The 27,812-nt window shown below is 46.0% G+C and overlaps 5 protein-coding genes across 5 annotated transcripts; 2 read left to right on the forward strand and 3 right to left on the reverse strand.

Moving 5' to 3' along the window:
- Positions 1-1,030: 1,030 nt before the first annotated feature.
- LOC108157537 (UPF0691 protein C9orf116 homolog) lies at positions 1,031-1,679 on the reverse strand. The gene is made up of 2 exons (XM_017289640.2): positions 1,519-1,679; positions 1,031-1,454 (listed from the first exon to the last, which is right to left on the reverse strand). The coding sequence occupies exons 1-2, from the start codon at positions 1,655-1,657 to the stop codon at positions 1,249-1,251; spliced, it is 345 nt and encodes a 114-aa protein (XP_017145129.1). The 5' UTR covers positions 1,658-1,679; the 3' UTR covers positions 1,031-1,248.
- Positions 1,680-1,877: 198 nt separating this feature from the next.
- On the forward strand, positions 1,878-2,687 carry LOC108157536 (multiple coagulation factor deficiency protein 2 homolog). The gene is made up of 4 exons (XM_017289639.2): positions 1,878-2,081; positions 2,145-2,232; positions 2,289-2,430; positions 2,497-2,687. Exons 1-4 carry the CDS (start codon positions 1,933-1,935, stop codon positions 2,622-2,624), a joined length of 507 nt encoding a protein of 168 aa, XP_017145128.1. The 5' UTR covers positions 1,878-1,932; the 3' UTR covers positions 2,625-2,687.
- Positions 2,667-3,769, reverse strand: LOC108157535. Its single transcript, XM_017289638.2, has 3 exons — positions 3,418-3,769; positions 3,039-3,352; positions 2,667-2,981 (listed from the first exon to the last, which is right to left on the reverse strand). The coding sequence occupies exons 1-3, from the start codon at positions 3,706-3,708 to the stop codon at positions 2,864-2,866; spliced, it is 723 nt and encodes a 240-aa protein (XP_017145127.2). The 5' UTR covers positions 3,709-3,769; the 3' UTR covers positions 2,667-2,863.
- Positions 3,770-4,153: 384 nt separating this feature from the next.
- On the reverse strand, positions 4,154-27,807 carry LOC108157331 (synapsin). The gene is given in 12 exon segments (XM_017289347.2): positions 4,154-6,745; positions 7,832-9,293; positions 9,360-9,527; positions 10,917-11,013; positions 11,389-11,606; positions 23,247-23,351; positions 23,426-23,569; positions 25,112-25,183; positions 25,266-25,429; positions 25,501-25,853; positions 26,184-26,260; positions 27,692-27,807. Coding segments are annotated over 10 exon segments (3,018 nt in total). The 5' UTR covers positions 25,727-25,853; positions 26,184-26,260; positions 27,692-27,807; the 3' UTR covers positions 4,154-6,383.
- On the forward strand, positions 13,625-23,721 carry LOC108157330 (tissue inhibitor of metalloproteinase). The gene is made up of 5 exons (XM_017289346.2): positions 13,625-13,861; positions 22,125-22,345; positions 22,417-22,502; positions 22,571-22,789; positions 22,862-23,721. Exons 2-5 carry the CDS (start codon positions 22,213-22,215, stop codon positions 23,054-23,056), a joined length of 633 nt encoding a protein of 210 aa, XP_017144835.1. The 5' UTR covers positions 13,625-13,861; positions 22,125-22,212; the 3' UTR covers positions 23,057-23,721.
- Positions 27,808-27,812: the final 5 nt, after the last annotated feature.

The following is a 27,812-nucleotide window of genomic DNA, read 5'->3' on the forward strand; positions in this document are numbered from 1 at the left end:
TAACTGAGGAAGTGAAAGATCGCACAAAAAAAATAAGAACCCAAAATACTATTACAAAATGTCGCGCTTTTTTATTAGAGTAAGAGGTAGAAAGGCTCTAAAACCCATGAAAATATGTTAAATTCATCCCATGGAAAATTCCGATACCAACGCGTCACGTTGCGGCGTTATTCAAGAGTGCGTCAATTCTGCAGAATACGACAACAAGCCAGAGACCATCAATGTCAGTGCCAGAGTAAGAATGGAACAAGTACGCAAAAACCTTTTGTTATCCATGATTCAATGGCAGCTTAAAGGAGGAATGGAATCAGTGAAGACGTAAGAAGTCTCCAGCAACAGGATGATCTTGATTCAATGCTGCAACGTGTTGAAACTCTTACTGGATGAGCTGGCCAAGCTGAAATCCATGCAGGTACAGGCAAGCTTTATCAATAATAAAATTTCAATGGAGATGCTCAAGGAGTTGCTTCAAATTTGTGAGGTTCAAAATAAGTTCTCGTGATGCGAGCTGTTGAAAGTCGAAGGCATATCAATGGAGTGGCAGCGCCATCGGAGCCTTATGAAGACCCTAGTAAAGTTATTTTTAATGGACAACCAAATTACCTCCGATGGCGAATTTCACCGCCTGTTCTAAAGGTGGTTTTATTGAATATATAGTAGAGGGAATTCCAGATATGAGCCTGCCAAATGGGGCATCAGTTGAAACTGCATTTAGTGGTGTTTTTAGTGAGCTACAGAAGCCAACAACAGATCAACAAAAAGCAGAGTAAGACCAACGAGTGGTCGAAAATACTACCTTACAATTGTCACCCAGCCGTTGACTGCCTTGAGTCAAAAAAGATGGAAAAAGAATGCTTGTGATAATATTGGACTCAAAGCCAAGGAGTGCGAGCTGGCTCTTAGCACCGGCTCACTGACATCTCAGAGATGACCTTTAACGTTCTTGTAATTGTGTTTTATAATACATCGGAATCAGTACAAGCTAAAAATGATCAAGAAACTGCAAAATATAAAAAACCACGTGCCGTTCTATGATAAATGAAGAAACACCGAGCATGGCCTTTTTATTTCCTTGTTACATACATATACGATTTTTAGGGATGTAAATAGTAGTTAAGTGCTGTCTAAATGGTGTCCAAAGAGGGGTAAAGTACTGGTGTTTGGAGGTGTTTTCTGACTAAAAACAGATTTAAACATTTTTAGAAAACCATAAAAGGATTGCTGACAAGTGGGAACAGCAACCAAAGTCTAGTAGAATGTGGCATCAATGTGGGTATTCAGGGAGAAGTTGCGGTACATGCCGAAGCGCGCCACCTCGTTGGAGAACTTCTGGCCGCGCGAATGGAAGCGCTTAGGTATGGTATAGGCATTGGGGGCATAGTAACCGTACTCCGAGTTGCAAGTGCGGTACATGGTATTGGTGTCCTTCTCCACGCCATAGCCCTTGAAGCTGTCTGCGGAGAAAGAAAATGTCTCTGAAGGCTACGCTCTTTGCTGGCAAAGAAGGGGGATACTTACAGGGACACTTGATGTCCTCGCGCTTATGTAGATTCTCGTAGAGTTTGGCTGTCTGGACGACTGGCTTGCGTTTGAGAAACTTCTGGAACTCCACTTGGGGATTGAAGGTCTCCAAATCGTCGCAGGCAGGCTCACACATTTTGCCGACAGAGTTTGAGAAAATTGTACAATTGTTTTGTGAAAACAGATGTAAGTCGACGACGTAAGTAAGTCCGACAATAAAGGATTTTATTGACCAAACGTACAACCGCCTCAGAGGTTGCTAAGTTTGAATCTGACAGCCAGTCAGCGGCTGCGCACTGGCCTCCACCGCTTTGACAGCCCCGAGTGACAGTTGAGGCTGGGCCAACCACCATATACACACTGCCCTTTCCCGACAAAGTGTTGTCAGAGCTTCCCAACTGAATCCACAAGATGTGCAAGCTATCGAATGTGCTCAACTTTATTATCTGCATAGCCAACTTTAGTCAAAGCTTCGATGGAGCCCTGGCCCTGAAGAGGGGACCCCACCATCCGCGGGGCGAGACCCGGCGCGTGGATCAGCATCTCACCCACGAAGAGCAGTGAGTGCGGCCACAACTGCGGCAATGTGGATTCCCCATTCAATATTGGCTTTTCCCTTTCAGTCGCATCGACGATGATCTCAAGGAAATGGGCGTGCAGGCCAACCTGGACGACCTCAGCGAGGAAGAGAAGATATTCTATATGTTCAAGGTGCGGAAAACCAACTCACTAATGCGTAGGTCATTAAAATGTTTCTGGCATTACAGGCCCACGACAATGACAATAATAACGCGCTGGATGGCCTGGAGATGATACAATCAGCCATGCATCACAACTACGACTACTTCAAGAACAGCGAGCGGGACGAGTACTTGCAGAATGCCACCGACGAACTAGAGCACTTTATAGGTAATAATAATCTGCCCATATTTAGGACTATGGCCAATAAATTAGATGTTTTTATAACCACCACAGAGGCCATTGATAAGTTTCTGCTGATTGCCGACGACAATAATGACGGGCTCCTGCACTACCCGGAGTTCGTGAAGGCCATATCCGGGGGCAAGGAGCAGCCGGGCCTGGACAGGAATCTGTTGCGCTAGAGGGAAGGGGCATCGCATCATCCGCAGTAGAAACAATAATAGTTGTAGACTAGTCAAATATATATTTAGCAACTAATTTCTGATTTCCAAGCTGAACCTTTTGAGACTGTACACCACGAGCCACAAGCCAAACTCGGTCACGGCCAGGCAATGCACTAACCTGCACTTCATTTGTACTGCAACATAATAAAATACATTTAAAGATAAACGTAAACACATAGTTAGGATCGAATGGGATCTCAGAGGAGCCCGTCACAGGCTTGGGTGGTGTTGCAGGCCACTCCTCGATAGCCATCGTAGGCGGCGCGTTCCATCAGCACAATTAGATCGTTGTAGCGGGGCTTCCCTGAGGGGGCCCTGTGAATATAACAATAAGTGGATGCTTTCCGCAAGATAAATAGTGTGCCACCTTACCCTTCGAACACTTCGATGGCCCCCAGAAGGGCGCGCCCCGCCTTGGCATACTCATAGGCGGCATTGGGGCAGGCGCAGGCCGCCGCATAGAGACACTCGTCGCGACCGGCTCCCTGGGCGGCCAGGAAGCCCATTATCATGTAGTCATCACCCGATTCCAGGCCCAAGCCAAAGGTTTTGTCACTGCGTCCGGTGGAACGACCATAGCCATGGCCATAGCCACTCCAATGTCCTGCTCCAAGGATGCCAGCGGAAAAGATGAGCACCTTCAGCAGTATGATGATCAGCAAATTGGTGAGGTTCAGGCTGAGAACCTAACAGAGAACAAACCGAGAGATCAGAGGAGGGAAGCTGACAAGATGACGCCCTGATCACCCACTTGACTGTTGCCCGCGGAGCGGTGGAGAAGCTCCTTGGCCATCTGCATGACCACATGACCGGCGGGGCTGCCAAACATGCTCTGGGCCTGCCGCAGCCAGCTCAGAGGTCTCTCCATCGTCAGCCCATAACTGGGATTGTACTGGCCTTCGGTGCTGTTTCCTGACACTTCATTATCCATATCCAAGTCGTATATCTGCAGCTGTCTGCTGGCTGCTTCGCCCAGGCCGAGGAAGCAGACTAGGCCCAGCAGCAAGACGGTGATCCGGTAATCCGAGCTTGGTTGCTGCATTTCGAAGATCGCGTGCGTTTACCGACTGCTGTGATTTGTGACTAGTCTGGGCCTGGCCAAGCGCCTGGCTTTTATCCGTCGCCCATCTGCCCAAGCTGCTGTTCCGCCTTGGCAGGCAGCAGATCGGCTCAGAGCTGAGCTGAGGCTCAGGTGCTGAGAGTAGGCAATCATTTGGCAGGCATCGCTGCACCATAAAAACCGCTTGAGGCGCACAGGCGAGAGTGTTTTTCCTAGTGTCATTAGCCTGAAATTACCCACAGACGTTTTTCCGGCCCAAGGAGTAGTTCACCTTGATTGTCGCATCGCTTCCAGGAAAAACATCTTTGCGAATGTCAATGCTAACGCAATTTGACAGGTAAACGCACGCGAAAATGGTGCGTGGAAATCGTGGAAATAGTGGAAATAGTGGGCGGACCGCAGAGTGGAAAACAATTTGTGTCTTTGCTTTTGTATCAATCATCAACTCATTTATTTGTTACTTTAATGCTTTTGTTTTTCCTAGCTGTTGTTGGAATAATTTATTGTATGTGTGTGTGTATATATAGACTTGCAATAAATTTTGTGAGTGCAACCATTCCATGGCATTGGGTGCCTGGAATGGGGCATGTTGATCATGGTTTTCATCAATTACCGACAACATATAAATACATATATCTTTGCTATACTTTCACAATAATTCGAGTATTTATTTGGTATAGTATTTTGCAACAGATTAGAAGTCGTGTAAGTTAGACGCTTTATGCTTGAGTATTTCGTTTGAATTTCAATTTTATATTTATATATTTTTCAGCATTTTCGGCATTTGTTTTGTTATCGTTCGATTATGTACGAGTAGTTATGGGGTGTATTTGTGGGTTGGTGGGTGTGCCATGATACATATATGTTTGTCGAATGGATGCCTGTATTTATTTATGTACTGTCTGTTCTACATTTGTCGCTATAAATATATGTATGTACGAGTATGTTTTGTGAATATGTGCCAGTTCGATTACATATATTATTGATGATGTATACGGTTACGAAAAAGTACATGTAGCCAAAGATTCGCTTATAATTACATATATATATATATTTTGTATAATATATTTATAGATGATAGGATGATATATATGTGTAGAAGGGTGCTGGGCCGGGGGGAAATCAGTCCCCAATTTACCAACCCAAAACAATATTATTCTTGTAAATTTGTTTTTTTTTAGTTTAAAATGTTCTACTAAAATCGAAGAGAGTTTAACAAATTTCTCGAGCTTACTTTGTGTATAATATATCCTTTAATATGTATGTTTTGTCTATAGAGATAATTACAACCCAATTGAAATTATGGTTTCGATATTGAATTCGTCTATTATTTAATCTGTCAACAGAACACGTTTTGTATAATTGTCTATGGTATAAATAATGCTTTAACATGTGCGTAACAAAAGAACAAACAATCCTTAAAAACAATTTGTAGCTAAATCAAATCAAAGCTATTGTTTCCTTTGAATATATGTATGTATGTTTAAAATATGACTTCGTTGACTTCATTCATTTAAATATTTATTTATATATATTATCTAGATTTTCCTCATCTTCAGCTGCTGCTCCCTGTACCAACTAAGCCCTATATAAATGTAGTTCCTGTGGATGCCACTGCATCCTTAGAGATTCGAATATGTTTGGTTCGTTATTGTTGCTGTTTCTAGCTTAACATTGCTTGTCCCTCCTGGTACATCGTCTCTCCCTCTGTAGCCCTCAATGGCTATCGTCTGTTAAACATTAACCGCTAATAGATCATAATGATAATAATCATAATCGTAATACATATTTGTGGTTGGTTGGTTACCATAATAAACATTTAGTTTGTGTCTGTGTGTGTCTGTGTTTGGTATGTAACATTTGCTCATAGTAATTTCGGAATACATATAGTTCAATAACCGATTTATCCATTAGAATTATAACGCATTGTATTTTTAGAGTATTAGTATTAAACTTTTGCCTGTTTATCATCATACTCTTGCGCATATTGTCTTTTATGTTTTTAGTTTTTTTTGTTTGTTCGATATTATATCATGTCTCATGTTGGTATATTTAACAAATTCATTAATATTTCGATTAAAAGTTCTCCCATTAACATGTAATATATTGTGATTTAATATGTGTATGGGGGGGATGGGGGGTATACCATATAATTCAATATTTGGCTCAATAATATATTTAATATACTATATATACTTTCATGTTTTTCGAAAATCTTTCAAAATGTTTTAGGTATGATTTAATTAAATATGTTTATGTTTATGCTGCAAAACCAGTCAAGTCATCTTTGCACATACATATAGTATATATATATCTATATGGGCTTTGCATTATTGTTGTTGCATTTGGTGGTTATAATTATAGATTAGTAGTGTACTACAGTGTCTACAGAGCTGCTTCTGCGGCGTCTTCCCTTCTCTTCTTGTATGGCAAATGAATTCTAGGGGTTTACAGTAAATATTCAGTAACAAGACACACATTGATAGTTAGATAGTTGAAAGGACAGTAACCCAATGGCTGATGCTGATGCTGTTGTAGGTGTATGTGTATGTTTAGTTTCGCTTGAAACCAGGAAACTTCAGAGGCAGAAACAGATCGATTTCCATAGTATAGGTATATGATAGGTAATAGATTTTTTGTTAGAGTGCCCTTTAGATTCACTTCAAATCTATTTCATCATCATCTTCGCGGGCGGCACTCCAGCGCCTGGTGGCCGAGCCCATGCTGCTCACACTGCCCGTATCGCTGAAGTCACTGAAGGCCGCATTCTGTATGCCTTCGTAGATCTTATAGCCGCTCGATCCAGAGCCAGCACCCACTCCGCTAGAGCTCATGCTCATGCTCTTGGCCGCACCGAAGCGATCCGTCTTGTAGTTCGAAGGAGGTCCCCCGAAAATCATGTCCGCATCAGAGATGGAGCCGGCGGCCCTGGTGAACTTGCCATTGCCATAGGATGGTGTGGTGGTGCTGCTGGTCTTGGGATCCCCAAATATAATGTCCAGATCCGACGACTTGGAGGCTGCAAGAATCGATAGGGCAGATTAGTGAAACAGTTTTTGGGTTTCTTGGGGTTTCGAGGTGCACATCAATTTGGCGGTGGGTGCAGTCTTGAGCACTTATCTTTAGGCACTACGTGAGCCAATCGCTTTACATAATTCTAGATACTAATTTGATTCGGGTGAATGGATAATGAGCGTAGAATGAGTGTTACCAAAACAAATCTTATGAATGAGAGATGTGTGACCGAATGGGTATGAGAATGACACTGCCCTCAAGGGTACATAATTTCGATTCTAGGTTTTCGAAGACATCTTTTGATAACACACCCGCACACGAGGGACATACACACATTCGTACAGTAAACTCAAAATGGTTGCATTAACTACCAAAAATTTTGTTAAACTAGAAGCTTCGAGTACTCTTGACATTTGTTGTGTTTTGTTGTTTTCTCTTGTTTGGGTTTCGATGCGTGCCCAGAAGCCGTACATGAACTCAAGTTTTTGCGGTGCACTCTAGCGAGTTGTTGCTGTACGAGTACTGTACTGTTACCTGTCGTGAGTTGTTGTTGTTGTTGTCTGCTGTTGTTCTGTGTGCGTGTGCGTGTGCGTGTCGTGAGTGTGTTTGGGTGCGTGCAGGCAAGCGATAGCAGCACTGGGCGAGAGAGAGACTTACAAACACTTTGGCCGGCTCGCAGGTCGTATACGTAATATTTGGCTTACACTCTGAGAGAGAGTTGGCGTACTAGGAAAATCAAAACAGTTAGGCTAACAACCACCAACACATACAAATCAAATCGAAATAAAACCAAAAAAAACACCTATGTATTTGTCTGCTTTCGTTTTCGTCGCTTTTTGGCTACCGGCTGCCTACATGGCTAAGAGTACTTATGTTAGTTGGTCTCTAAATGTACTATAGCTTACGATTATGTGGGTTTATACCTATATGGGGTGTAGCTGATTAGTACGATAATGAGATTAAATGACATGAGCGCATATGTAGGTAAGATATAGATATGAGAGTATAGTTATTTGCAGGACCAATGTCTTGATCTAGGTCTTGCGCAGCGTTAGGCTGACGAGGAGGACGCCCACGGCTAGATAATTACCATTGCTCTCGGAGCGCGTGTACGAGGGTCTGGTGTACGAGGGCAGATCGCTGGGATTGTTGTACTCCGCCTGCGAGGCGATCGAGTTCGAGTCGTAGCCGGACGTGTCCCCCGGCAGTGCTGTGGTGGTCACGGCCGCCGGTGCACTGTAGACGCTGGCCGAACGGATCCCGATGGCCGAGCGCCAATCGTTGGTGGTGGCCGAGGTGGTCATCGGTCCCACTGCAGTGGAAGGAGCAATTGCTCCTGCTCCCGCTCCTATGCCAGCACTATTGCTGATGCTGGTGATGGCCGTGATGCCGCTGGCCTCGCCGGCGCCCGTGGCTGTGGCCGCCGTGTTTGTGGTGTTCGTGTCCATGCGCGTGATCGTCTCGATGGAGGTGGAGCTGCCGTAGTTGCCGTAGCTGGTCTTGTCCTTGCTGAGGGTGCTGCTGAAGCTGTTGCGATACCCACTGGAGCTGTTGGCATTGCTGTGGACCGTGGCGGCCACGGTGGGTGGCGGCGGTGGCGGGCCCGAGGGTGGGGGCGGCGACTTGATGCCGTTGCCATTGCGATTGATGCGCGACGAGATCGATGACGATGAGATCGACGAGGAGGATGAGGTGGTGTGGTTCGAGGCGGCGCCAGCGATGCTGGCCACGCTCGATGACTTGTGCGGCTCCTTGTCGAAGGGATTGACCCGTTCCTGTGGCTCAAAGTTGGTCACCGGCTTATAGCCGCCGGCGGCTTTATCCGTACTTGTATCCGTAGTTATGTTGACGCTATCCGAAACGCTGCTGCCGGGCTGGACGGCTGAGCTGGCCGCTGATGGCTCCTCCAGCGGACGGCTGGGCTGGGTGGAGATCACCTCCGTGCCGTTGCCGTTGCCGTTGCCAGACTTGCCGCCCGAGGCGAACGAGAACTGCTTGCCCAGGAAGGAGCCGCTGAAGCCGCTGCCTCCGCTGCTCCCTGGCCCGGCACTGGTGGGCACACTGCCCAGGCCGCTGCTTGTCTCGCTCGCCGTTCTGCCGCGCTTCTTATTAGCGATTTCCTACATGTCGCCAAATATCCCCGCGAACGTCTTCCTCAGGTTCTTCATCGTGTCCTCCGCATCCTCCACCACGGAGCTCTGGGTCTGCGGAGGACGTTGTCCCACCCTGGACACCGACGAGATGCTCGATGCCTGCGATGTCTGCGAGTCGCGTCGCACTCCTCCCACAGTGCTCGGCCCCGAGGAGGACGGCTCCTCCGGCAGCTCGGATATGCTGCTGCGGCTGCTCAGCCGTCCAATGGATCCCACCGCTGGCGAGGTGCGCTCGGGTATGGGCGGTGGTCCGCCCATGGGCGCTGGCCGGGGTCCGGCTGGAAGTGGCGGTGTTGGGGCCATGCCATCGTCTGTGGGGCTCTCGGCGCGCGAGGACACCGACGAGCGGGAGGGGAGCCTGCCCGGTCCTGTCTGAGCCATGCTGGGGCGGCAAACGTTCTACGGGAGAGAAGGAGTTTGCTAAAGAGGCTCTTTGGAGGCGAAAAAGGACTGTACGCCACCCACCTGCATGCGGCCCGACACCAGGTCGGCTATCTGCCTGCGGTCATCCTCCTGACTGTCGCCGATGAGCGCAAATGTGCTGTCGCAGGCACTGATGATGTACTCGCGTCCGTCTTTGGCCACGACCACGGAGAGACCGCACACTTCCATGCCGCCAAAGAGCTCCGATATCTGTAAGTGATCCAATTGCATTAGTGATTAGAATTCCTGCCTGCGATTGAGTCATGGTCCCAAAATGTGGTTTCGATTTCATGCCCATGCCCCCAGTCAGCCCCAGACCCCCAGAGGCAGGGTCCAGAGGCTGCTGTCGCTGCTGTTCTGTGTTCTGCGTGGGCTTCCGCAGTTGGTTTTAATTACACAGTTTGTTTTGATTAAAACTGCTGCTGACTTGCCTAGAAAACTCATATCGACGTCGTCATCATCGACCCGGCCCACCCACATATATAACCCTAAACACTTCCCGCATGGGGCTGGGTTGTGCAACAAAATGGCATTAATTAATGCTCATATGCAGTGCCGGAAAGCGAATGAATCAGCCTCCGCTCCAAGGAAGCGCCGCTGAGCCATCTATGGATTTTGATGGCATACCTCAATCGATGGCATTTTCATGTACGAGCAGATACATAAATACCTCATCAAGCAATCGGATTGTTTAATTCCCGTTACCTCATACCCCACACAGACACACACACACACACAGACAGTCAGTGTTTGCGGCTAAAACCGTTTCAACTGTCTTGCGATTTGCATATTCATAAGCTCTAATTAAAGCGGCGCCGACACTCGAGGGCACATATAAACAGGCAACGACTGACGTCAGTCAAAGTAGACCCGAATCGTACTCCCACCCACCTTCACCACCCCCCCGCTGGGCAAATCAGACCACAGCCGAAATCACAAATTGTGCACCCAAAATGCCGCAAATAATTTAAAGCGATTTGCCCCAACCCCAGCCCCAGTCTCAGTCCCAGTCTCAGCATCAGCCATATTGATTGGCAAAATTTGATAAATGTGTGCAAAGGCTGAGCTGCTGCTTTGGAACTGATTTCCATGCCATGGCCCAGAATTGGAGGCTGTAACGGTAATGTGTTCTGGCCTATGGGGCACTGCAAAGGAGCCCAAATGGAGAATACCAACTGGAATGCCCTATATTTGTGTACTTCAAAGTGGGTTTGGCATGTGTTATGTGCATCTCTTTTCGGGAGACATCTTTTAAGGGAAGAACAAAGTTCTAGTCTAAGAATTAAGATACTTCCTAGTGGTACAGTACTCCCCCATAAAGGTATATTTACTTCTGTGTAAGTTTGAACTGTCGCAACTTTAATGAAAGGAGCAGAATATGACAGGTTTCCATCTGTCCTACAGGTTCTATTAGGCAGCGTCTCTCTATTATATAAACAAGTTTTGGGTCGTCGTCTTGCTAATGAGCCGGGGGTTCTTCAATATAATTCCTTGTACTTGTAAGCCCTACTCTAGAGTACACCCAATTCGGTGAGGTAGGTCCCCAATTTATTTTACTGTATGATTTAGTATCTCCAGAGATCTGATTCGATGACTTACCTCATCCACCCAGGTTTTGTACTTCTCGGTTAAAGTGATTTGCTCCAGCATGGCGGAGCCTTGATTGGTCTTCCAATTGCCGGAGATGGATTTGCGCCTGTTAAAGAGCGAAAGCAAGCAAGCGTAATAAATTAGCATGCCACAAAAGAGCGTAGATAATTCGATGCCACACAAAGCTGAATGGGGGGAGAGGGAGAGAGACAGATCTTTGAACTCGTCGCATTTTCGTTGGCAAACAATGAACTTTTGCCGCTGCACTTGGTAGGATAATTGGCGATTGCATTGCGGCGGCTTTTGTCTGCTGACAGTTGCCGTTGAGCTCAAGGTCAATTGTCGGTCCAGGGAACAGCAGGCCACAGCAGACCACTCGACCCATCTCGATCCGCAACCCATCATCATTGAGGCTTTCAGCATTCGGCATTCAGCATTCGGCATTGTGTGCGCCGTCTGCGGTTTTGTGGTCATCACTTACATAAATGCCTTGTAGTTGTTGCCAATCTTCTGGATGTGCACGCTGAACTTGGCATCGATGTAGGGCTCGATGGTGCAATAACAATGCGTTTCGTTGCCGGCACCGCTCACCAGTCCGGCGGCGTCTTGCAGGGCGCTCTGGTTCTCCAGCCGAGCGGTGGCCACTCCGCCATGACAATGTCCGGCCTTCAGCACGCTGGGGAACTTGGTGAATTGGAACTGCAATGAGGAAGAGTTCGAATGCAATCACAATTTGTGTCTCGCTCGGTCAGTGATTGTGATTGTGATTGGCATTATATAAATTACAATATGCCGATGCGATGAGACCCGGACCCATACCCATACCCAGACCCGTACCCGCTTCGATTCGATTTCTTTTGATTTTATTTGCTGCGGAAATCTGAGGGCGCACGTTCCAAGCTGCTTATTAATCTGTTGGATAAATGCCAAATTCATTTGTCTTTCTCGTATTTGTTTTTGCTCGATTTCCGACTCTGAATCTGGCCATGGAAATGGTCTTTCATTTCCACGAACCGACCCTCTCATGCCTTTAACGTTACTCAGGGAAAATTCTTTCAAGTTATTAATGATCAAATTCTGAATTAAATACGAAAGAGAAACTACAAACAAGGCCCTGCCAACCATCTATTGAAAAAATTCAACTGTTAATAATTCAACGGAATTGTCCATTGATAATGTATTTGCACACAGATACTGTCTCGAATGTGTATGTAAGTCCACATGTTAATCATCTGACATATTTAAACAGCTGATAAATCATAAATAAACATATGGACTTTCCCTGCCTATAAAATTTAATGACATCAGAAGAGATAAACCAAGTAAAAGAGTACTTTCAAGATTCCGACTATAGGATACCCGTTTACAAGATATTTATTTATGGTTCCCCAAGTATAATATGATCGATCTAGTTTTAAATAGGCACAAACTATATGCAAAACCCTTTTGGCTTTTATTATATCCAGATCCTATCCTAAAGATCAAAACAAACTCAAGTTATGTATGGAATATTTATGGAATTTGTAGAACAATTTCCTCTGCCTGTTTCTTGCATTCACAAGAACTTAACATACCCTTCTACTCTACGCGCAACGGGTATGGAAATGCAATCAAAAAAAATAAAGCTGAGAGGAAAACCATAACAAACCATGACGCAGAAACTGAAAGAAAGAAGAATTGTCGCAAACGATGAGAGACAATCGCGTTGACAGGAGGGATGGCAGCGAGAGCAAATCACTCAATGAATATCAGCATAAGAGCGAGATGGGAAGAGAGAGAGAGTGAAGGGAGCCTGGGGAGGGGGCAATCTCGGCCAGACGTCACACCCCCACATAGCAGGCATTCTTGGAAGCTGCTACGTATTCCGCTCGAGTGGTCGCTGTCTAGAGGTCTACTCTCGAGTTATATCAGCGGGCCTAAAATATGCACTGTGACGCATCCGATTCGGGTTGAGAGAGGGAGTGGGATATGGTGAGTGAGCGATATATGCATGTAAGAGTACGTCTGTGCGTCTCGTAGTCGTAGTCGTACTCATATGAGTATGTGGTGGCGTTAGCTAGTCGTGTATGCAGATTATGGCAACGTTTTGTAGGCGTACACCATGAAGCATGACCATGCCCACAGCATGGCAGAGCACGTGTGCGCCAGACTTACCCTACCCTCTCGAGGAAGTGGAAGTAAGCCGTATCGGTGTGCAAGTATAACTAAATTATTGGTTGATTTGTGGCCTGACAGATGCGCTATTTTGCTGCGGTTCCTGATGCCGCCGCTCTCACTGTGGCGCCAAGCATATTTCCTATGCCATGCCCGAGAGCATAAACCAGGCCGCTGCACGCAATTAATAAAGCTGCCAAGGTAAAATAATGCACAGAAATATGCAATCGACTCGGCCTCTTGCCGCTCTCTTTCACTCTCACTCGGTGCTCCTCCGCCGCGGCGTTTCACTCATTTGCAATGAATTTATTACGCTTTTGATCGCCCGACAGCAGCTTATGCGGGGGACCAGACCAAAAAAAGCTCAAAAGCGATCACTATCGCGCACGTCTTGCTCTCGTGCTCCATGCTCTCGGCGCCCGAGTGCGATCTTGAGTGGGATCGGGACTTCGGCCAAGACGAAACGGTTGGCTTGACGATTCGTTGCTTCGTTGCTTCGTTGCTCTCTCTCGGACTTGAGTGTGATTGCGTTTGGTATTTGACTTTACTTTTTCCAATACCAAACGCAATCACAACTGAAAAAGCAGCGCAGCGAAGTGCTCCACCGGACAAACGCGCGGGTCCGAGTCCATACACCATCCACAATAAACCATATAAGATCAAGTGCAGTGGCAATTAAACGACGAGTCGTGAGAGTGCCAGTGAAAATAAATTCCCATTGGGTTAAAGTTGAAGACAAAAGCCCCAAAAGCTACAGTACGTGCAATTTTCCGAGACAAACAAGTTGCTGCTGCTCAAAGGTAAAAATAATTTAATTTTAGGCATTTTTTTGCTTTTCTTATTTTGTTGGGTTTTATCATGAAGCATTTGGCATTTAGAAGATACAAATTGAAGCTATGCAAAACGCGCGACAGCGGCGCGACAAACGCGCGTTTTTCTGGCTATTTAAAACGCGAGCGCGGGGAAATGTGGCGACGCGTCGCAGCATCACTGACACAGCGACACAGTTTTCCATGCCCCCGACACACACGCACCTATCATTCTATTTATTTGCGTTTATTTATAATTTGTTTTTATTTGCCTTCGTCAGAGTTTTCCCTCCTTCTTGGAGACGGCCGTTCGGCGGCCCGCCTGTCGATTCCTCTTAATAGTTTTTAATGTCGCCAATTTGTAAACAAACTGCAGCCATTAAAAAATATACATACATGCGGCTCGTTGTGCAATGTCGTCTGGTCGTAAAGCCCCCCGACTGGAGCTTCCCCGTAGCCGGACACCCACCGTGGCAGTGTTCTTTTGCAGTTAATTTCAATATTTTGTGGAAAAATTCATGAAAATATGATTGTGTCGATGAAACTTGACCGGTTATGGAGGATGTGTCTGTATTATATATATACTCGTAGAACCCTTGTAAATGGAATTTGTTGGATGTCAAGGCGAGGCCTCTCTGGCTCTGTTTTGCGTGGGATATTTTCATATTACGCATACGTCATGTGTGTTTTGGCATTGGCTTTTTAATGGCTAAAAATACCAGAATTCATAAAATATTTTAGAATTCTACAAATTGTATATGTTTATGACATTTTACAGCAAAAACACTATCAATTTGAACCAAAGAATCTTGTCTGTGGTGGAAAGTGCGTGAAAATGCATTTCAAGTGTCTTCCCCTTTCTTTTCTTCGACCCCCACACTCTTTTCGCATTGACGATTTTTCCTTCATTTGACTTTGCCTTTTATTCCTTTTTGTTTTTCCCGATTTTCTTGGAAATATTGACTTTTCTTTTCGTCTCACTGCCTTCCTCTGCCCTCCCATCCCATATACGAGTCTGGTAACAATTTCGTGCGAGTATTGTGCTACATTTTTTGCCTTGTTTTGTTTGCTCTTTTATTGCTCACAAAAGCCGTAACCGCAACAGCTGTTTGTGTGCCTGTGAATGAAAATGGAACCCGGTTAGTGGGCTAGTGGCTGCTCAGGTGTGAGTAGTGCGAGTATCTCAACGATTCCCAGAATGAAAACCCGATCAATGCGGTGGCTGGTGGCCGCTCTACTAAGATTTCGTATCGTTTCGAGGAAAACCCGCAAATGAAAACTTTTCCTTCGCACATCATTCGTTTCTCCCATATTTGGCCGCCGGTGCACTTAAGGCCCCCAAAAAAAGAGTCAGTCAGACATATACCCATATATAGTAGGGCTTCAGATACAAACGCGATTGTTTATTCCTTCACACTTGCCTGACTCTCGACACACCCACAGACGGCGATGGTTGGGCTTATCCTCTACATGCGACTCATGCGACCATTAATAATTTGCTTGTGCAACTTTTGCAATTTAATATTATTGTACAATTAAAAAGAAATGCAGGAGACAGTGACAGTCCCCAGCCACAGGCCAACAGCAGCGACAAAGAGTCTTTGGCGTGGTATGCCTTTCCATTAATAACTTTTCATCATCATCTTCGGGCCGCTTCGGGCTGCTTCTTCTGCATCTTACAAGTATTTTCCCGGCTGCTCTTGTTGTTCGGTTTTTTGCGTAAATTTCACAAGTCAGCCAGCAATTTATTGACGATGATTTCTTTTTAGTCTCCGTTCCTTGGATCTGTCACAGGGCCCAGACTCCCTCCCTCCCTTCCTCCTCCTTCGGAGTGTGTGTGTGTGGGCCATGGGCCGTCAATTTGTCTGATTGTCTGTCAGTTGTTTTTTTTTTCTTTAATTTCCTTAACAAGATCTGTCGCCCAAGGCACAAATTTGAATGGGACGGGGCTTGGAATGTTGGGCATTAAAATGAAAATAAATCACCACTCGACTCGGCCTGATGAAATATGATTCAATTTTGATGTGCAAAATGTTCTCATATCTGACATAAAATCAAATTGTTTCTCTTTTGAGGAGGGTACTTATAGGGAGGGGGTGTTATAGTGTTCTTGAACAGGCTGAAAAGGGGAAGGGATACAGATATTGTTTGGCTATTAAATCTCCCAGTTTCAGAGCTATCTGGTGGGACCTTTTACAATACAATTTTTCAACAACATTTATTCAAAACTGTGCTCTTAAACAGCTGTGTCAGGTCTCATATTACTGAGAATACTGAGAGGGGTTTCGTACTGCATTCGAATTTCCATGTAAATTGTATGTTCCATAATCTGAACAATTTCCGAAAAAATGCATTCTTGATAAGTATTGATTTTTATGCAAATTCCGCACTTTGTTAAGGGAATGCCAAAAGACCACACAGAACTGCATTGTAGTCTGGGATTTTTTTTCACAAATATTTTATATTTTGATGTCTCTATACTGTGGCCATGTGTGCGTGTGTGTGAATACATAAGTTTATATAAATATGAAATGCCAAAGGCATTGGGTCTTGCTCATTAAAAATTTATGTTTTTTACGGACCGGCAAATGCAATGCGAGACGGGTCCGAGTCCGAATCTGAGCCGACCGGCCGGCGTCATGGTCCCTGAACTGGGCTTCCGACCTCAGCTGCAACCCGCCCCACCCCCGACCCCCGTTATTGGGGTTTTGTTTACTCGAAAGGCGCGACACATTAGCATTTTTAATTGAATCGTTGCCGCATCCTGGGGACCCAGAACCAAAGGCCTGCGAGGAGAAATTTTTAGAGCGTCTCTCTTCAATTGGGGATTTGCCGTTTGCGTGGGCGTAAAGTAAAGAGAAAACCCCTGCAGGAACGTGACGAATTCGGGTAGAAACTGTTTCGGTTTTTTGGTTTTTTGGTATTTTTGCAAATTTTGTTTGCACAAGGAATGGCCCCTCGAATGGGCTGCGTAAGACTTATTTTCGGCATAATGATGCCATCACATCTCTCCCTGGCATACATACTCGTACATGTATGTACTTGTGCATGAATTAATGATGCATAAGCCCATAAACATTCCAAGCATTCCCCACCGTCCTAACAAACAGACCAGGTTTCGTCACACCTGAACAGAGCTGTCAGTCGCCGAGCGAATGCATCTCATCATGGGGCAAGTGGCAAGTGGTATTTGTAGTGGCATTTCCAGTGGCAGCTGCTGGCAATTCAATTAGCAGCAGCTGATAGGAGACACAGCCACTCACTGGAGCGGCTCTTATCAGCTCGGATGCCGATTCGTATGTACACTTAATTATTTATGATTATTCCAGCGCAGGTGTCTCTGTCTCTGAGTGCATGTAAATGCTAATGGTCGTCTAGAGGGTATCTCTATCTCCAGTTTGCAATGGGGGGAAAAACAAAACGTTGCGTGTCAAAGATCAAGATGCAGACTGGAGGCTGGAGACTGGTCAGGCACGTTGGGTCAGCGGGGGGGTCAGGCATTAATCAAAATACTCGACTCCTTTTGTTTGGGCCGCCATTGATCTGGCTGATTATGGCATTGCCCGATCGTGACTTTGATATTTTTCCTCTTAATTTTCTCTCATTGTTCGGTCCGACGGTTGGGCTGCCACAAAGCCATAAAGTCGCCGCCGGCCAAAGAAAGTTTTCCAGCAACGTTATGGAAATTGGCAAAAGTGCAAAAGTTGAACATGCAACCTCCTGGGAGCCAGCCCTAGCCGCAACTCGGATGCCAGGCAAACATTTACTTGATCTAGTTACCAGATACTTATCTTAAATTCATCTGATAAGCCACACACGCCCCCTCTGTCACTCCCCCTCGCAGTCGTTGGGGAAGATGTGCAAGGTGACATCATCTTGGGCTGTAATATCGAACGAGCATGCCAAAGCCAAGCATTTCCAATACTGCGCAGTTGCTTTATGGGAATGTGATCCCATAACGAACCGAACCCAGAACCCATTCCCCATTACCCATTCCCCATGCCATATTCCCCCTTCCAGACTGTTTAGAAAGTCAATCGGCAATGACAAACAAACAAAACAAAAAGCGAATTGCGACAAAGCGCAAAACCAAAAAGTAAATGACCGCTAAAACTCAGAACATTATTGTACAACTCGACTGCTCTGTCACCCTCTAAACAAATGCTGTTTGCTTTGGCTTAAACGAATATCTCGAGAGGTGTGGGCCTGCAAATAATAGTTTTTCCAGAGATAATGAGTAGATGAGAAAGAAAATACTCACAAGTGATACGTGAGAGATGCGGGTCTTTGTAGGTGGATCGAACAGAGTCCCAATTCTAAAGAACCAAAGGGTTCTATAACCTCTTATACTCGTATAAGTAGAATGAAGTTTTCAAGTATCAGAAGTGATTAAGTTTTAACGTGGGAAATGCTTGTCTGGCTGTATCTTAAACTTAGTTTTATTAAAATTTGTTGCTGGAAAGATGGTTATAATCGAACAGAGTCCAAATTCTAAAGAACCAAAAGGTTCTAGAACCTCTTATACTCGTATAAGTAGCTGGAAGTGTTCAAGTATCAGAAGTGATTAAGTTTTAAGGTGAAAGATGCTAGTCTTTAGCTTAGTTTTACGAACATTTGTAGGTGGGTCGATCGATATACTCGTATAAGTAGCTTAAAATGCTCAATACTCAGGAGTAATAAAGTTATATCGTGGAAAATGCTAGTTTGGCTGTATCTTAAACTTGGTTTTATTAAACTTTGTTGCTGGAAAGATGGTTATAATCGAACAGAGTCCAAATTCTAAAGAACCAAAAGGTTCTAGAACCTCTTATACTCGTATAAGTAGCTGGAAGTGTTCAAGTATCAGAAGTGATTAAGTTTTAAGGTGAAAGATGCTAGTCTTTAGCTTAGTTTTACGAACATTTGTAGGTGGATCGATCGATATACTCGTAAAAGTAGCTTAAAATGCTCAATACTCAGGAGTAATAAAGTTCTATTGTGGAAGATGCTAGTTTGGCTGTATCTTAAACTTAGTTTTATTAAAATTTGTAGCTGGAATCGAACACAGTCCAAATGCTAGAGCACCAAAAGGTTCTAGAACCCCTTACACAGCCAGTACTGTTCAAGTATCATGCATATCATACATGTACTCGTCTTGTAAGTGGTGCCTATAGAGTGCTCTTCAAATAGAGGGTACTATAAACTGAGCTTTAGAAAGCGATACCCAAAGTGCTAATTAGACGCATATTTTGTATGCCTAAGGCTATGCCCCCACACCCTCCCCTTTGGTAGGCGCAAAATATCGAGCATCGTAAATTGAAGTGCAGTGAAAATGGAGAATCCGAATGCTATAAATACCATTTGTATACCGATGCATTTCCACCACCCCCCATTGTCCACACACACATTGGGCGGACATTAGGGCCCATTTATGGGCCCAATTAAGTGCTCATAAAACAAACATCGCAGCGCTGCAGAGCTCCGCCGCTGCTGATCCGCTTTTAGCTCAGTTTTGGGAAAACACCCAAACGGCAGGCAAACCAGAATCGCATTAATTATGTGGCTTTGCTTTGCGAGCCGTTTTTGGCGCATTTTGGCCCGGGTCTCGGCCACGGCCACGGCTAGCCACCCGACCATGAAACCACAGTCTGGCCGAAAGGCGCTTTCTGTGTTTTGCCTCTTATTTACGTTTCTGTGGCCCTTTTCATGTCCGAGCTTAGTGAATCCTTTTGAATACACCTGGGAAAATCACCTCCACCTGTCTGTCCGTCTGTGGGTCTGCCTGGCAAGTGTTAATAATCATTAAATTTGCATATTTTTGTGTTTGCTTCACGAAACAGTAGACACGATTCAAAGGTATAAATTATGCACGGCAAATATTGTCCCGGAATATTTATTTAAAGAAATGCTAAATGGATTTGTCGTTGGTGAACCTTTTCTCATAATTGGGAATTATGATTGTTGCCCTTAAATTATTCCAAAGGGAGAGAAAACTCTCTACCAAAAGGGTGTTCTTGAAATATTTCCCAGCCTATAACTGGCATTCTTGAAGTGCCCTGAGAGTGGAAATCAATGCTAATTGAACTCGAGCTTAATATCTTTCGAAATTGTTGTCTCTCTGATGGTTGTTTCTGGTGCTGCTCGCCCGCATAATTGGATGACAGTCGCTTGATATTGTAACCGACTGACAATCACACTAGTGTCAAAAGTCAACATCGATGATGATGATGATGACGACACACAGTCAGGGGCAGTGGCAGGGGCAGGGGCAGCAGTAGGGCCAGTGGCAGTCCGTGAAAACAAGTGTGTCAATTAGACGAGGCGCAAAGTGACGTCAAAGTGGAGGCAACAACTGCAGGGGATAAAAGATTTTCGTGCGAGTGGATGTGGATGTGGATATGAATGCCGTGTGCCATAATATATAACATTTAATTGACACGTGTAAAGCTTGTCAACAAACACCGGGAGCCGGTCCCCGCAACAGCCGACAAAAAAAAAGTTTTCTGACAGGTAGCCGCATGTCGCCTGCTGCTGGCTTAAAACTACATTTGCCTGCCTGATATATGGCCACGCTAATTGTGTATTCAGATATCACTGCATATATAAATAAAGACATAGACATGGAGTCGACGAAAAAAAGAGCTCAAAAGGAAATCGTGCGAATTTCGAACGCCTCTAAAACGCTTTTCTTGCCGCCAATCCAATTGGCTCGCTGTGATTTATCGGCCCAAGCGCCGATGACGTTTCCAATGTGTGTGCTGTGTGCTGTGCCACTTTTTGTTGCTGCTCCGCTGCGATGAATGCCCCGCTTGTTTGTTTGTTTGTTGTCACTCTCGTCGTTGTCGTAGGTATTAGTGCCTGGCTGCCTTGTCGGGCTGTTTGTTAAACAAATCCGCGCCGTTAATTGCCAGGCAAAGTGTCCGGGCCGAAAAGGGGGCGAAACTTTCCTTCCACGAAAATATGGTATTCTCCCATGGCATTGCGACACCGACACCGACACCGGCACCGGCACCTCCAACGACCTCTGCTCCAGTTTATCCCATTAGGCAGTGCGCGCGTCTGCCTGTCTGGCGGCCGCCGTTTGGCCTGCCACTTAATAAATATGGTCTGATGCATTATGCCTGCCTCGCTGCATTCAATCAATGGCCCGGCAGCCCTCTCTATTGCCTCCCCCCCTCCACCCTCTCTCTCTGATCGATTCACGCATGCAACTTCTTCGCTGGTGCCCCTTCCCCCAAGCTAGACGACTCCTCTGTGTGCGTACGTTTTCTAGTGGCTTTTCCGCAAAATGCTTTTAATTCAATTTTATTTCAATTTAATTGCCACATTGCCGAGCTGCCGCGCTACTGATGATGGGGGGGATGGGCGGATGGGGAACGGGAGGGCACACTGCTGCATATGGCTGGCCTGCATATGGCTATATGCATATATGCAATGCGACCTGCCTATCTCTGTCGATCAGTGGCGACGCTGACTGGAACGGGAGCTGCAGCTGATTATTTTGCCTCAGTCTTTGCCCCTGCCTTTGCCACTGCCTTTGCCCCTGCCTTTGCCCCTGCCTTTGCCCCTGCCTTTGCCTTTGCCACTCTCCATATTATACAATATTTTTGCGTTAATATATATGTATGGTACGTACGGGTAAGGCATATCGGCAGCCGTTTTGTAATGGATTTCGATTTGTGGTTCTCAAGTTTTTCTATGAATTTCCCATAAACAATTTTCAATTGAAATGCTCTGGCAATTGAACTACTTTTCGTAGGATTTATGCCTTCTAAATTGACTGACGGAATGGGCTTTGCGTAAGTCGCAAGTAAAATATTGATGAAAAGAGAATAAAGCTGAGGGGGGGCGGACGGCCCGCGAGGAGTGCCTGAAAGACAGTCAAGTGCTTTAGCCATAATGCTCTTGATGATCCGCCCCTGAAGCGTGCGTGTCTCTGACAGAAGTCGCGATTAATTGCTGTCACACAGAGGGTGTATAGGGTGTATGGGGTGTGTGTGTGTGTTATATATTATATGCATAATTAAGCATTGCATTGATGGCTTGATTGATGGACGGCTTGCTTTTGCCTGGCCTCCTTCTCAGCCCCATCGTGCCGATAACCCACACACACTTCTGAATGGCATAAGTAAGACAGACATAATTAAACTTTCTGCGACCTTCAGCCTGATAATCATTGCACATACATACATATGTGTACGTACGTACGTACGTTCTCGCATTAAAACATTGTCGTCATCGTAAAAAGTAATCTCAATTTTCCTCTTTTTTCCAGCTTGGGGGACTCACTGAGAACGCCATTAAGTAATTTTATCTGCTGCCTGGCAGTGGAGACGTAGTGGAGGAGCAAAGCTTTCCAAGCCATGGATTTCAGAAAATATTTAGGTTTATTGGCGCTCGTCCTGCTGGCTGTTCTGACGCTCAACGGTCGCCCAGTAGACGCCTGCTCCTGCATGCCCTCGCACCCACAGACGCACTTCTGCAAGGCCGACTATGGTGAGTCAGCCCCCAAGTAGGGGCCAATCCTTGGGGTATTCGATAACTGAATGCCTGCATTTCTTTGACAGTTGTGCAGCTGCGAGTGCTGCGCAAATCGGACACCATCGATCCGGGCAAGACCACCTACAAGGTGCACATCAAGCGCACTTACAAGGCAAGTCCTGTGGCATTGACATTTCGCTGGCGGCTAGAACGTAACGTAACCCAATACTCTTGCTCTAGGCCACTCCCGAGGCACGTCGCATGCTGCGCGATGGTCGTTTGGCCACGCCCAACAGTGACTCCATGTGTGGCATCAGGCTGGACCTCGGCAAGGTCTACATCATCGCGGGACGCATGCCCACGCTGAACGTGTGCAGCTACTACAAGGAGTACACCAAGATGACCATCACCGAGCGCCACGGCTTCAGCGGCGGCTACGGCAAGAGCTGCAATTGCACCGTGAGTATCTGCCCACGGGGGGATCTGTGGTTCGAGCTAACTGGTTTCCCTTCCCTCCCATTCCCACAAAAGGTATCACCCTGCTTTGGCCAGCAGTGCCTGCGACATCGAGAGTACTCCGATGGCTGCAAGTGGTCGCCGTTCGGCAAGTGCGAGCGCGACTACAGCGCCTGCATGCCCCATGTGACGCACACGGTGAACGGCAGCATCTCCCGGTGCCGCTGGCGGCGCACGCAACTCTACAGAAAGTGCCTCAGCAATCCGTAGGCGGATGGGGTGCCCCTAATCCCCAAATCCTTGTTATGCTACCGTTTCTCTCTGTCCAGAGCTTTAATACGTACGTTATGCCTAATGTGTTATTTATTAATTGATGCTTTTGAAATGTAACCGAGCTTCGAACAGCTACTTAATTAGTGTCTAGCTTTTAATGTTTATCGTTTATACCGTGTACACTTACCAAATCGCGTGGATTCGGGAAGAAGGTCTGCTCGATCAGTGGGAAGCCGTCGCGGCCCAGACGCCGCTGCAGCTGCAGCAGATGCGAGAACACCCAGGGTTTGTCCTACAACCAAAACAGAACAAAACAGAATATCAGTTTCCATCACTCCGAGTATCTATATCGATTTTACGACTCACCTGAAACTGGTAGATCGAATGCAGCGAATTGATGCTGGGCACTCCGCCGTACTTGAGTCCGAGAATGGTGGAACGGAAGTCGCTGGAACCGTCACGTGGCGGCTGGCGTATCAACACGAAGTCCGGCCGGAAGGAGCGCGCAACCTGTTTGTTGGTGTGATATTCCAAAATGAATAAATAAACAAAAAGGAATTTAATTAGATTTTAGAACGCTACATGCAAAACGATCGAAACACACACTTTTTTGTAATTTTTTAATTGGAAAATATACGAATAAAAATAATTTCATTTAGAGATATTGTTGGATTAGCAGAAAACCATTTGGACTTTAATTTGCTAGTAAACTGATGGATACTCGTATATCTAAATAACTCGGTTTCTATTCATTCAGTTAAATAACATATTTTGACAATTCTTCTGTTAATCAAAGAAAATAATTCAAACTCTGATAGAATGGTCGATAAATTCTTGTCCTATCGATCGGTAGTAAGTTCATGAAATGCCCGCTGATATCTGTGGCGGCGCCCCAGAAGCTGTTGAGTAGACATGTAGAAATCATGTAGATTCTGTATTTCTTGGTGTCTCCCGACCATGAAATGTAAAAATTTCACGTGGCGATTACTCGTGAGGTAAGATATTGTAAAGTATCGTTATTTAAATAAAGAAAGTCTTGGTAGGCTACTGTCCATTGCAGATCAACCAAAAAACCTCCTCAGAACCATGGCAGAAGAGATCTTGCCCCATCTGAATGTGTTGTGACTTGATCGCTTCCGTTTTGGGCATAAAAGTGATCGCTGTCAAAGAAGTAGTTTTGGTGTTTTTGGGACCTTAAATTTCACTAAGATTTTATTACAAAGCATTTCCGTAAATATTTATATAATTTTGTTTAAAGTAAGACGACTAATTCAGCTCTGTTTATATTTTGCAAACAGTCCACGCAACACAGCAACCATTTGTGCCGATTTAGGCCAGATCTTTGAGAGTTCTGTAACAAATGTGTAGGTGCTTGAGCGTTTCATTGGGCTATGCAAACGGAGGAACAGACTGATAAGAATATCTGCACTTTATGGGCTCGGAAATGCCTATTTCTATTCGTTTCCAACTTCTGACTAATTTTTCATATACCCCTTTAAGGGACCTGCAAATAGCTGTCTTATTGATATGTTTAGTTATACATATCTACAAAACGTTGATCCAGTATACTCTTTAGATACGCATTATTTATTGCATTTGAATTCCTTTCCATATATCTACGCTGCTTATTACAATATCCCAGCCGACCCCCAAGTGCGTCGCAGTTGTGCCACAAGTGTTTTTGTAGTGCCATTGAGATGCGCCATCGTAGAGCCAACAAAAGAATGACTCGAAAATAAATAGTGAAAAATAGAGCGTCAGAGTGTCGAGAGCTCAGAGCTGGACAAACAGCGAGACAATGGCAGTTGATAGACTGGCAACGCTTAAGTGGTGGTCGGGCGATGGATTAATTCCGCCTGGCTGCCTGGCCACCGAAGTCCTTGAGCCACACAACCGCACGGCTTATATATGTAGTCCGGGTGGAAATACAGACGACAGAGGACAGATGACAGCCTGGCGGGCAATAAACGCACAAACGGATAACTAAGGACTAAAGCGACTGGCCATTGCACTAATTAACCGCAAACAGGCCAGGCGCCAAGGATAACTTACCCGAGTGCCGCTGCGGTAGGCGGCCATGGTGACTACCGGTCCGGTATCGGCGCTGGAGACCACCGTAATGTCCTGCGGAAGCACACAGACACAGAAAAACACGAACAGCGATTATGCCGACTACCGAAGTGGTCCCTTAGGCGCAGCAGCTTACCCTGAACTCGGCCTGCTCCACGCGTATATCGAAATCGCCGTGCAGCCGCCTGCCCCGGAAGTACTTGGACCAGTCCGTGTTCTGGTCATCCAGCACCAGGAGCGTGAAGTACTTGTCCTTGTTGAAGGCCGGTGTCCGTTGTGTGGCGCTCTGGACAGCAGCTCCTGTTGGGAAGAGATTATATGCCAGAACATGGACCAGGGACTTCAATCTACAGAATTTTGCCAGATCATACCCAGTATGGAGGCGCCCTGATCTCGGGCGGCACCCGTCAGGCTCTGCACTCGCTGCAGCAGGCTCTCGCGCGACTTGGCCGGACTGGTGGGGGCACTGACACCACGCGGTGGTGCCGGAGCCGCTGTAGTCGGCGCCTTGCCGGCCCCGAAGCTCAGCGATAGCTCCGGAGCGGCTCCAGCCGGTTGGCCGGGCGCCGATTGGCCCGGTGCCGGCGGAGGTGGCATATTGGGTGGCCCGCCGCCGACCGGCACCGGCGGCTTCGTGGGCTGGTCCTGGATGGGACGAGCCGCTGGCGGCAAGCTATTGGGATCGACATCGTCGACCTCGGAAGACAAGTCTCCCGAGCTGAATCTGCGCATCATCGTGTGTGGGGTGGAATGCATTATTGGTTGGGTGGGTGGGTGTGTGGTTGGGTGGTGATTGATCGCCGGACGAGTGGACAAGTCAAATTGTGCAGCGCAGTTGAGTGGGTGGGCAAAAGAGTACGTAAACGAGAACATACAAAGTTCCACAAGAGAGAGAGAGAGAGAAAGAGCGGTATGGAGAAAGAGAGAGAGAGAGATGGGGAAAGAATAGACAAACATATGAAATTTCAAATTAGTTTCGTTCATCGGAGCCCCGCCCGCCCCAAGCAGGAACTGGCACTTGGGACTGGGGGCACTTCCATTTTAAGGTCTTTACCTTCTCTTCAGGAAATTAACATTGGAAGTGAAGCTAGTTTTGAACGATGAGAAATTCAGGGTGCTGCTTTTCGCTTCCTTCGAGTTGCGGCACGCCGAAAAAAAGGGGAAATACAAAGTAGATTTTATAGCTACGTTTTCGGTTTCACTTAACGCTTAACAATTAGCTAGAGTGCTTTCAATTTTGGCATTCACTTAACGATTTCTCGAATTAATAGTGCATAGACATTGATCGTACTTCAAGGCATAAAGTTATTTAAAGCGTCACATATTTAAACATAAAAATAAAGCCACTTAAACACACATATGTAGTATCTGTCTAACTGTTTCTCATCTGGTTTCTAGCAAAGGATTTCCCACCTGAGATGGGAGAAGTTACTACCTTGAGTTTCAGCGTGGTCCACGCGGCGTATGCGCGATGCGGCCACTTCGAATGTGAATTTTCACAGTGAAAGATGGTAAAAATCGTAAAAAATCATCACAAAGTGCGGCAATTATGTTTGCCCTCTGCAATGGAGTGGCAGTTAAACCCATTTCAAATTTCATATGTCAGCTGGTTAGGATAACGATTAGTATTTTTGATCATGTTTTTGTATTTAATGAACTCTCTAATGCTGTCGTCTGCAGCTTCGTTTCACTTACAGAACTGCCCGGAGCAATGGGTTAAGTAGACCATGAAATTGCAAAAAAGTTGCTTTTGCTAATTGGAAAATGCTGTGAATGAGTGGCAGAGTCAAAGAACGGACGGAGGTACAGGTGGTTGGTGAGTGAAAACTAAAAGTCCATTTTAAAAGTTGCAATTAGAAAAGATTAAACAGAAAGTAAATTAAATTATGCGACCACTGCGAGCAGAAAATAAAAATAAATGGCACATGAGAATGGGAGAATGTGCTGGAAGTTGGGGGGGTGGAGTAAGCTCTTGCAACAGGTGCACCAGCCAAGGACACTTTGAGGACAATGGCCGGCAAGTGCAAATGCAAAGCCTCGACGGCAAACAGCAGTCACTAAAAAACAGCCATTATATTGCCAAGAGTCCTTTGTGCGGCGCAAAGCAACGAAAATCAATTCCAGCCAAGGATGGGGCCACGGTTGGGTGCTGGGTGGGGGCCTTAGGTGCCCTGTCAACAGTGTCAGACACTTGTAGACCAGAATGTCGCACAACGTCATCGTGTATTTTGTGGATTTATTGTCGAGGCCTGGGGCCCTCTACAGGCACTTGAAACTTTTCAGCCCGACATCAGGGGGTTCGGGGGCACGTGCCACACAGAGTCATGCCCGCGGGCACAATTTGGAATTATGCGTGTGGTGCTTCCCATTTGATTGAAGTTTCGTGCGGCCGCTTTAAAAAACATATAAAACATAATGTAAAACTTAAAATTTGAGCCAAGGCGAAGCAGGGGAAGGTGAAGATGTGTTACGGTGACGGATACGTGTGACAGCCAAGCTTTTGGTGAGTTGGTGATTTAGAGTTATACATAGTTAGAGGGCGGTGGGTGGCGGTGGTCTTACCGGTGGCGGGGCGCAGATTCGCCCACACCCAGCAGTTGCAATGGCGCTAATATTGACAGTGGTCGACAATGGAGTCGAACAGTGGGCCTCGGATGCTCGCTGAAGCTCGGATTCGCTTTCC

This window comes from Drosophila miranda, chromosome 2, assembly GCF_003369915.1.
Source record: "Drosophila miranda strain MSH22 chromosome 2, D.miranda_PacBio2.1, whole genome shotgun sequence".
Classification (NCBI taxonomy): Eukaryota; Metazoa; Arthropoda; class Insecta; order Diptera; family Drosophilidae; genus Drosophila; species Drosophila miranda.